The sequence below is a fragment of the Panthera uncia genome (assembly GCF_023721935.1).
Source record: "Panthera uncia isolate 11264 chromosome C1 unlocalized genomic scaffold, Puncia_PCG_1.0 HiC_scaffold_4, whole genome shotgun sequence".
Lineage (NCBI taxonomy): Eukaryota > Metazoa > Chordata > Mammalia > Carnivora > Felidae > Panthera > Panthera uncia.
This window is the reverse complement of record NW_026057585.1, coordinates 1,409,055-1,419,785: the sequence shown is the minus strand read 5'-3', so window position 1 is coordinate 1,419,785 and position 10,731 is coordinate 1,409,055. Positions and strand designations below refer to the sequence as shown.

Genomic DNA, 10,731 nt, shown 5'->3' with positions numbered 1-10,731 from the left:
CAAGGCAAACAACAGATCTCAGGAAAGAAGTTTTATTTCCAAACCTTAGGAAGGCATTACAAATAATGGATAGAAACCCAAATCAAACCCTGAAACAATAGGAGACAGGCCCGCAGGATCCCCAGGGAGACCCAGCCAGTCAGGGGTGGGAAGCAGGGGAGACGCATTCTAGACACATTCTAGATGGAGCCCTCACCCTGGAGCCTGAGTGTGTATATTAGTATGACTACTCCGGGGAAGGGGATCTGGGAACCGGAAAGCCTCACCCCCACCACCCCCAATGTTGCCCTGGATGACCTGGAGGCAGAGAAGGTGGCAGCACATAAGGGCAGGACCTTGGCGTTCACTGCCTGCTGGGATCCCCACCAGTCCATAAATAAGTTACCCTGCGTATCTCAGGAGTTGAGCTGGGGAAGCAAGCAGAAGAGCCAAGGCCTCTGAAAGAGGAGGCAGGGCAGGCCCAGCCTTGGGCACAGCTACAGCAGGACACAGTCTGACTCTTGCTTCGGCCTCTGCCGACGCTCCCCGGCTGGACGTCCCAACATGGCTCCTCTCCCCTGTGTGGGATTGAACAGTGGGTCACCCACCAGCTCAGAAGAGCATAAGGACAAAGGCTCTAGATGGAAGTGGGGGCTCAGTCAGTTAGGCATCCGACTTTGGCTCAGGTCACACTCTCACGTTTCGCGGGTTTGAGCCCTGCGTCAGGCTCTGTGCTGACAGCTCAGAGCCTGGAGCCTGCTTTGGCAGTGGGGAGAGAAAGATAAGATGGGACCCAGGGGAGAGAGACACCTTGAAGAGACCATTGCAGGACTAGCAATGACAAGTGTCCGGATGCCGAGGAGCAGGGCACAGCTCTGGGCCAGTGGGAAGGCCCCTAGGCAGTGACCGCTCACCTGTGGGGAGGCCCGCCCTGGTGCAGGCTGGACTGCTGGCTGCTGCTGGTACTCCTCTTGCTGAAGCTGCTGGGCCAGTTCCAAGTCACTAAGACCCAACGTGCCTTGTGGTTGCTGCTGCAGGGACAAGGCGATTAGGTAGTCCTAGAGAGAGTCGAGACAGAACAAGAGTGGTGAGGTGGGCCGGGGCCTGGGGGACATTCAGGCCAGCTTTATGTTTCCAAACTCATTTTTCTTTCTTTTTTTTTTAAATGTTTATTTTTGAGAGACAGAGAGCATGAGCAGGGGAGGGGCAGAGAGAGAGGGAGACACAGAATCCAAAGCAGTCTCCAGGCTCTGAGCTGTCAGTCAGCACAGAGCCTGATGCAGAGCTTGAACCCACGAACCATGAGATCTTGACCTGAGCCAAAGTCGGACGCTTAACCGACGGAGTCCCCCCAGCCCCCCAAGACCCGTTTTTCTTCTCCTTCAAATTCTCCAGCTCCTCCTCCAGAGCAGAATACACAGACAAGCACATTGTGTGTGGTGACACTCCAGGCATGGAGGCAGTCCGAAGTTAACAGTAAAGGGGCACAGCTGTCATGTGTCATGATCTCTAGATGACCAAATGCATGCCCTGCCTGCAGCAAAGAGCTCCGAGGCAGCTGTGCTCCCTGCACCCTCCCGGAGGCCCCACACACACACCTGGTCTACGAGCCGCTGCTGTTCGGGGGAGCCGTTCCCACCTCCCGCTCCAGGTCCCTTGCCAAGGGAGTGACTCAGGTGGAAGTCCGAGTTGCAGAAGCAGCTGTCCCCATCCACGTTGTGCAGGCTCTCCCATACCACCTGCTCCTCCTGCAGGAAGCCCTGGTCGGTGACCAGCAGGTACAAGTGACTCTACAAAGAAGAGGACAAAGCTCGTTGGTGGGATAGGTGACACAGAGGCAATGTGATGGCCAGAAATCACCTGGGATGCAGGGACCATTTGAGTCATCTGGTGTGCTGGCTGCCACCTGTCAGCGCAGGCATGTGTGTCTTTGACAAATACGTGTGGCCGTGGGGAGAAGGAAGGGACGTCTGAGCATATGGTCAGCTGGGGGTAAGTATGGCGATCGCTGTGGTCCAGCCTGAGTCCTCAGGGCTATGGGTCCCACACAAGATGCTGCTTCCTACTCTGCTTCCCATGGTTCTCTGGGCTCGCCTGATGGCTCTGAGGATAAATCCTTTGAGAGCCAAAGACCTTTCCCTCTTCCGTTTAATTCCATTCCCTTCCTGGGAGCGGATTTTATTTCCTGTCCCAATGACGACAGGCTTATTCCTTCTGGCTTGCTCTGGCCAGTGAGATGTTAGCAGAAATGACACGCGTCATCTCGAGACAGAGGCATTAAAAGTGAGTGTGTGGTGTCTCTCTCTCTCTTTTCCCTCTCATATTCTAGATTAAAGCTGTTTTGTCAGCCTGGGTCCAAGAGCACAGAGGACATAGGCCAGAACTGCAGCCAATCTGCAATGGCCACGTGGCACACATGAGAAATAAACCTTTGCTGTAGGAAACCACAGGGATTTCAGGGCTTGTTTGTTACCTGAACTCAATCTACCTTCTCCTGTCTGAAACACTGACCAGGAAGAAAAAGCCACAGGGCAGTGACAGGACGCCACCCCCCAGCCCCCATCCCCAAAGCCTTCTCACCTTGTGCTTTGTCATGGTGCTAAAGTGGTTGTTTCGGAAAAAGACGCTAAGTTCACCCTCCTTGGCAGCGGCTGTGAGCTCACACAGTCCATGGTAGGTCAGCTGCGCTGCAGTGGTCTCCAGGAACTGCTCTGCGATCAGGCCTGCCGGAAGGAAGGGCACAAAATTGCGGGGCAAGAGGCTTGGCTTAAATCCAAAATCCACAACAGGAGGAAGGATCATTCATAGAATCCCTGTCAAAAGCCCTAGGGATGAGGGGCACCTGGGTGGCTCAGTTGGTTGAGTGACCGACTTTGGCTCAGGTCATGATCTCGCAGTCTTTGAGTTCAAGCCTGCATCGGGCTCTGTGCTGACAGCTCAGAGCCTGGAGCCTGCTTCAGATTCTGTGTCTCCCTCTCTCTCTCTGCCCCTTCCCCACTCCTGCTCTGTGTCTGTCAAAAATAAATAAACATTAAAACAATTGTTTTTTAATTAAAAAAAAAAATAAAGCCCTAGGGATGGTCCCACCTTCTGAAATCCCTTGGGGCCTGGCGGTATTCATTCACCCAACGGGTAGTTCCTCGTGCCTGTACTTTGTGCCAGGCAGCATGCTGGGTACTGTACGCAACCGACAGTTCCCCAGATTCTCTCTCGTGGGGTGTTTATTCTAGGGGGACTTGGTGGGGGGAGGCAGACAATAAACAATAAACTGAAGCAGCCATCCTTCCCTCCACTAAGAGTCCTTCCCTCCACTAAGATCCGCAGGAGAGAAGGCAGGGCTGTTACCTTCTGTCACGAGGTTGGTGTCGCCAGAGTGTTTGCAGGTGATAATCTTCTCTACCAGCTGGTTGTAACTCAGCTTCCCAACTGCACTCACAGCCTCAGGACTCTGCGTGGGCAGTGGGGCGGGGTGGTACCAAGACAATTAAGATCTTTTGAGGAAGGAAATGAAGCAAGCCCGAAAGGATCACAACCCTGTAACCAAAGAGTCTTGACATTTTCTGTACCCAAAGAACAGACCTCCGTGCGTGTGGTCTGCCCGTATTTGAGTGTTACCCCTCTCCCCAGAAAGGTTAAAATTCAAGGAATTCTGCACTGGGTCCAGCCTCTAAAGCCTATTCTCTTCTCAAGCCAATCTAATTCCTAACTCCCCAACACCCACCCCACAAAATGCTGTTCCTCTGTCAGCTTGAGCTGGATAGGAGCCTCATTTGGGCCGTCTCACCCTCACCTGTGGATCGACCAGCCAGCCGTGGTACAGAGGTATGCCTAGGAGGTCAAAGACACTGCACTCAGGAGTATACTCAAAATCAGAGACCCCTGTGAATCGCACATTGACGTCCAGACCTGTGGCCAGTTTAGGCAACACTGTCATTGCATCGTCCACATTCTGGGGTTAGGAAAGAAAATGATGACTATGTCACATCAACATGGTAGATATACATCTTCACCTTATGCAATGTTATAAGTCAGTTATATCTCAATAAAGCTGGCAGAAAACAAGAAGACAATAATGGCTAGTCTAGCCTCCCCTCTCCTGACACGTAGCTCCAGAAATAAAAATAATAAAATTGTTGCTTTTCCTCCCTGGTTCGCTTCCAGGCTACTCCATTCTTCTTTTGCCTCAACCCGTCTTTATCTTGTATAAAGGAACATATTTTCTAGGACAAAGATATACCCTCCTCCTCCAGAAAGAAATAAAAAAGAAACACAGACAAAAATCATAGTTTAAGGGCCCTTCTTGAGAAGCAGAAGAAAGGCCTCTCTTCCTAGCCTCAGTGTCCCCTCACGAACCTGCAAATCCCCACGTCTGCAGACCTTTGCCTCACCTGCTGAAAATTCAGCTGAAGTCCCTCTGACTTCTCCTGGGGCTTGATGGACAGGAGGCAGTCTCCTATAAGACAGGGTCCCTTTTCAGCTTACTCCAATTTCCCCAAAACCTACTTCCTCTTCTCCTAGAGAATGGTCATGGACCACAGATTTTCAGAGCTGGAAACAGCCTTAGAATCTAATCCAGACCTCTCACTTCTCAAGGAAAAGAGAGACTCACAAAGATAAAGAGCTCACCCAAGGTCACGTGTGAAAGTTCAGGGCAAAGTAGGGTTACAATCCCAGGTTGCTCAGGGCAAAGTAGGGTTATGATCCCAGGCTCCCGACACCTTGATTTTTGCTTTTCATTCCCCAGCCCTGCAGAGACGCCCTGTACACCTTCACCTTCCCTGCTACTCTGAGCCCCAAATGGGCAGTCCCTTCCTATTCTGGATTTCTGAGTGGATAGCTCTTGAACCTCCCCAAGGCCTAGGCACTCACCAAGATGGGCCATGAGCTCATCTGATGTGATCACTTCCTTCTGAGGGGACAGCTTCACCTGAAGGCAGAAGGGGCGACCAAAGGGTTAGCCGTGTGTGTATTTTCCTTCACAGAGCACTGAAGCAGAAATACATAGAAGGACTGGGGGAAGGGGAGGGAGTCGTGGGAAAAAAGGCTTGTAACTGGAGTGAGGGAATGCATGTGAAGACATTCCCATTTGCTAGACAACAGAAGATACAAGAGCAAGGCAGAAACTTGTTTCGTTTTGTCTTGTTTTTGTGAATATATTCTCATTTGTTCAAGCTGGAAAACTATGGAGAATAATCTGGAACGTGTCGCCAGGTTTGAGGAGATCGGGATGATCGAGGAGATGGATCAGGGAAGAGTACTCTCCCCAGCAATGTCTAAGCCCCCATCCGGACCCTCTCTTACCTTCCACTGAAGAAAGAGGATGTTCATGATGGCCAGGAGAGGGCAAGGGCCGTTAGTGCTCTGGGTGATGATGGGTGTCCGTTCTCCCTTCCAGGAGATCCACTTTACACAGTAGAAATCTACCTCCGGCTGTCGGGCTCTGGGGGGCTGGGGAAGCTCCTGGGGTCTGGAGCACGCCCCTCCTGTCTCTGCCTCAGGCTGTGTCCCGTGGGCTGGCCCCAGTTGGATTGAACTAGCATTAGGTGCAGGTGACTCGAGGTTATCCTGGCCCTGGGCCAGCAGCGAAGTTTGGTCTACTGTCTCCTGTTCTCTAGCTGCCCCATCAGCATCTCCGGCATCCTTGTCCTGGGGGTGCACATCTGGTTGTGACAGGACCTCACGGTTTTCAGGGCTGACTGCTTCTATAATCCTGGCCTTACCAGAGGCTGGATGCTCAGGTTGATGGTGTTCCATGGTCAGAAGAGGTCAACTGAGGGGCACCAAAGGACTTTCCTGCCCTCTAGGAGTTGCCTAATCTAGGCTTGGTATGTGAAAAAGAGACCAATCCAATAAGGAGGAAGTCATTGGGCTGGAAAGCAAATGGACCCAGAAAAGTCTTGTTAAAGGAATACAGTGTGGAAGCCTGGACAGTGTCTGTAAAGTCACTCCTGGCTATGGGGAGTATGTGTCTTTCTTACTTAGCTGGGGAAGCAGAAGGGCCCCAGCCTGAGCTCTTGTCACCCCTAACTTGCTGTGACCACATGGGATCAATGAGGATACAGGGCTTTCAGGTTGGGAGGAAGGATTTCAGCAGGATTGAAATCATTGGATGGAGTCAGCTTTCCTGAAATGATACGGACAAGGAATGGAAAAAGGATGGAGAGAAAGGGAAAGTAAAGGCAGAAAGACAGAAAGGAAAGAGATGGAGAAAGAAATGTTAAAACTGTCCAGCTGAGCCTTGAACAACACTGTTTTCAACCGCACGGGATTTCAACTGAGCAGACCCACCATATGTGGATTTTTTTCAGTAAATACGTGAACAGTACAGTAAATGTATTTTCCTTATGATTTTCTTTTTGTTGTTGTTGAAGTATAGTTGACACACAATTTACATTAGTTTCCTTTTTTTTTTTTTTTGACTCTTATTTATTTTGAGGGGTGGTGGAGGGACAGGGAGAAAGGGAGACAGAACCCCCACAGGCTCTGTGCCTAGCCCAGAGTGCCACTCAGGGCTTGACCCCATGAACCGGGAGACTACAACCCAAGCCGAAATCAAGAGCCCAACACTCAACCAACTGAGCCACCTAGACACCCCCTTTACGACTTTCTTAATAACATTTTCTTTTCTTTAGCTTATTTTATTGTAAGAATATAGTATATAATACATATAACATAAAAAATATGTGCCAATTGACTGCTTATGTTATTGGTAAGGTTTCCAGTCAACATTAGGCTGTTAGTTCAGTTTGGGGGGAGTCAAAAGTTATACACAGGTTTTCTTTTTTTTTTTTAATTTTTTAAAATATTTATTAATTTTTGAGAGACAGAGTGTGAGTGTGGGAGGGACAGAGAAAGAAAGGGAGACACAAAATCCGAAGCAGGCTCCAGGCTCTAAGCTGTCAGCACAGAGCCTGATGCAGGGCTCGAACTCATGGACCATGAAATCATAACCTGAGCTGAAGTCAGACGCTTAACTGATGGAGCCACCCAGGCACCCCAGATTTTCAACTGCATGAATGGTCAGTGTCCCTAACCCCTGCATTGTTCAAGGGTCATCTGTACTAATGGTTATTAATACAATGATCTTTAGCACCCTGTAATGGTGTCAAGTTGGTAACCCCCAATATAGCCAGGAGGGTGGTAATTCCTCTGCCCTACACCAAACCCCACTCCCTGGCTGTTCGTGGATCATCCAGAGCACACACAGGCTGCTTATATCCTTAGAGCTACCTTCTCTTTGCTTCATCCCAAGGGTGAAAAGATTAACAATCACAGAGTGCTTGGGGTGAAAAGTGGAGATACAGACAGACAGAATCATCCCCTAAAAGATGAAACACCAGTGAGAAAGAAGTCTTTCTCCTCCAAGGACTCTACTGAACTTTACACAATCCCAAACTGCAGCAAAAAGGTCTTGGGAGGGGCTTCCTGTAAGCCAGAGAGGGGAAATGTAGGCCATGTGGACTTGAATCAGAGACAGGTTCTGATAGGCAACTTCAGATTCCAGCACAAAAACCACTGCCCCACAAATTCTGTCAGTACACTCTCAACAGCTGTAGTCGGCATAGCCAGTTTCTCAGTTCCTCTCTGCTCCCCAATCACCTAAACCTGGAGATACTCTCTTGCCCACTCTTCATATATTATGGAATGTGAAATGCTTTTTATTGACTTACATAAGAAATATTCCCTCGTAACAAGCACAGGGTCATGTACAGAAGTGTTGAAACATTATATTGTACACCTAAAACTAATATAACACTGTTAACTAACTGGAATTAAAACTAAAACTTAAAGGGGGCGCCTGGGTGGCTCAGTCGGCCAAGCGGCCAACCTCGGCTCAGGCCATGACCTCTCAGTTCATGAGTTCAAGCCCCGCATCGGGCTCTGTGCTGGAGCCTGCTTCGGATTCTGTGTCTCCCTCTCTCTCTGCCCTCCCCCACTCTCACTCTGTCTCTCAAAAATAATTAAACATTTTTAAAAAATCTGTTAAAAAATTAAAACTTAAAAAAAAAAAAGGAAATACCCCCCCTTACATTCATCTTCCTGTGCACATGTTCTTCCTATTCCCATGTAGATTGTTTTAGATATAAACCCTGGGCCTGTTTAACCTGCTCTCTATCAGCACTAAGCATCAAATCTAGCACAGACATTTAATTAAGGCTGTGGATGGCAAAAAAATATATAAAAAGCCACAAACACTGTCCCCTGGAAAACATCTCCCTTCAATCTCTTAGCTCCCCTCTTCCCCTCACTCACGGTAAGAAAAGGGGAGAGCTTAAGACTTGTTAGAAATCTTGTCTTTTCTCCAGCTCCCTCCTAACCTGACACTATGCTTCCTTCTTGTAAAGCGGCAGGAATTCAGGGCTAGGTTAAGGTCTGAGACATGAAGTTGAAAGACGTAAAAGTTACCAAAAGGAGTCTAGTCACCCAAATTGATACTCCTGATTCAAATCTAATTCGTGCTAGCTGCATCTCATTACATGTTGTTAATTTAGAATGAGACTAGCAAAAATTGCCTGCACACCTTACACTGTTTTTTCTCTCTCGTTTTTTCCTCCCCTCCCAAATGACACTTAGGTTGAGCCTTGGAAGCAGAAACCAGAGCCTGGGAAAGTTAAAAGAGCTTGGAGAAAAGCAGCATTTGTTTCTTATCTTTTCTGTCCAATGCCAGAAATGATCAATAATTCAGTGGGGGTTGGGCAGCTAGCTGGTGAGGGGAATGAGCCAAAGGAAACCAGGAGCTGGACACCACAGGGAGCTGGGTCCCAGACAAATTGGGCAAAGCTAAGCAAGCTAAGTCTTAAATGGAGGGGCAGGAGACGGAATGAAGGATTTCTACGCTACAAGGTGAGCTCCTGGTGGGGTGGGCACGGAGTATGTCTGAACAGGAAAGGAGGAGGGGGAGGGCACTCAAACAAACCAGAATTTCATTATTTTCCTCTTTTCTAAGTCCCACACATTCTCTCCTGCTGGAATTATCCTCTGGTGGTGGGTGAGGGAGTTAAAATAGCCCTGGCCCCTCCCTCGCAGTGGCAGTAAATAGTCAAAAGTTGCAAGAAACATATAATATGGGTGGGTAGCTTCAATAAGCCATACACACCCCCAGGAACCTTCCCACTGAAATCTTCTCAGTCTGACCGAAATCTTCATGCAACTCCGGGTTAAAATTTTGTCCCCCGAATAAGTCAACCGCGCCTCTCATTCCCTGTCTATTTGCTTGCAGGAGAGACGGGGAAGTTTTCATTACAAGAAGTAAACGAAGGGACCACGCCTCGTCCCTTTTACATAGCCCTCCTGCCTTACCTCCTCTCAAAATCCAGACTTGTAGAGACCAGGAGTGGAGGGAGAGTCCATGTCACCTCCCCAGAGCTGGAGAGGAAAAAGAGAACTGGGGGTTGGAGGGGAGGTAAAGGAAATGGTTAAAACAAAGTTTTTTACCTTAAAGACGCTGCTGCTGTCCCAGGACTGAGGAGGAGGGTCCAGCTGTGGCAGTTCGATGGGGCAGGTAGCTACAGTGAGGGGCGCTGCCACAGTCCCAGTTGCCTTTCAGCTGTCAAGGCCAGAGCTTATACAGGTCTACACAGGTTTATGAGCGGCGGTCCCGGCTTGGTGGAGGCCACTTCCGGACCCACGCCCACGACTGGGGTCACCAGAGAAGGGTGGGGGCAGGCTGGGGTGCAGCCTAGGTGCTCCCAGGTCGCCCCAGAGCGTCTTCGGGTTCCCTGAGTTGCTGAGTCTAGGGCGTGCGCTCCAGGCCCAGACTACACGCTGGTTTTCAAAGGAAGTTTGTGGTTTTTCTTTTTTCTTTCTCTCTCTTTTTTTCCCATCGGGACAAAGAAAAACATTAGTCAAGGACGAGCTCCCTGGAGGAGGAGGGGCTTGCCCAGCACTGAAGAATTTCCATCAGGGTTTTCTGACCTGGTCAGCAGCTGGGTGATCAGCAGTGAGGGAGAGAGAAACAAGGAGAGGAAAACAACAGACCCTTTCTCTTCCCTCCGCCTGCCGCTGGAAGGGAGGGAGCGCTTGTGCCTCTCTGGTGAGAACAGGGAAGAACACTGCCCTTGCTGAGCATGGGGAGGAGCAGGGCTGGACAGCAGCAGCCGGTTGGATTGGGCTTTCTCCCTGGGTATGGCGGGCCTTTGCTCTGGATCCACAGAAGCAGGGCCACGGAGCATAACATTTGCATATTTACTCATTTAAAGTTAAAAAAAGCCTGCTACTTTCTAAGTCCTTACTGTATCTTTTTTTTTTTTTCTTTCTTTTTTTCTAGAAATGGAACTAGTTGGGCTGTGCCCCTGGTGGTGCAGAAGGTGTGGAGGACTCCCCAGGCTCTGGGAAGAGAGGCAGCAGAGAGAGAACTAGCTGAGCAAGCAGGAGATCGAATGAATACCCCTGTGCCCTGGTCCTTGTTCCCAGCACAGGCCTCAGCTTCTCATCAGTCACCTCCTCTCAGTTCCTAGGGGGGCAGGGAGGGTCCAGCAGGAAAAGCTGTCGGTAAGAAATAAAGGGATGGATCAATAAAGGAGGGGGTATTTGATGATGAGAGTGCATTTATTTGTAGTAGTCTGCATACCGTGGGGCTGGAAGGTGGCAGTTGAGGGAGGTTGGAACCCAGCTCTACATTCTGAAGGGCTCTAACTTGACTGGCAGGGCTGCGTCAGGATGAAACTTCAAGCAACTCTGAAGGCTGAAACGTCAGTCTGAACAATTAGGGAGGCAGGAAGCAAAAAACCCAGGTTACAACAGTCCAGGAAA

The 10,731-nt window shown here is 49.6% G+C and overlaps 1 protein-coding gene across 1 annotated transcript; it reads right to left on the bottom strand.

Annotated features, from left to right (window-relative positions):
- Positions 1 to 16: 16 nt before the first annotated feature.
- On the bottom strand, positions 17 to 9,626 carry MINDY1 (MINDY lysine 48 deubiquitinase 1). The gene is made up of 10 exons (XM_049616306.1): positions 9,415 to 9,626; positions 5,281 to 6,103; positions 4,849 to 4,906; positions 4,368 to 4,432; positions 3,770 to 3,928; positions 3,325 to 3,427; positions 2,560 to 2,702; positions 1,578 to 1,769; positions 894 to 1,037; positions 17 to 557 (listed from the first exon to the last, which is right to left on the bottom strand). The coding sequence occupies exons 2-10, from the start codon at positions 5,731 to 5,733 to the stop codon at positions 477 to 479; spliced, it is 1,398 nt and encodes a 465-aa protein (XP_049472263.1). The 5' UTR covers positions 5,734 to 6,103; positions 9,415 to 9,626; the 3' UTR covers positions 17 to 476.
- Between the last annotated feature and the right edge of the window lie 1,105 nt (positions 9,627 to 10,731).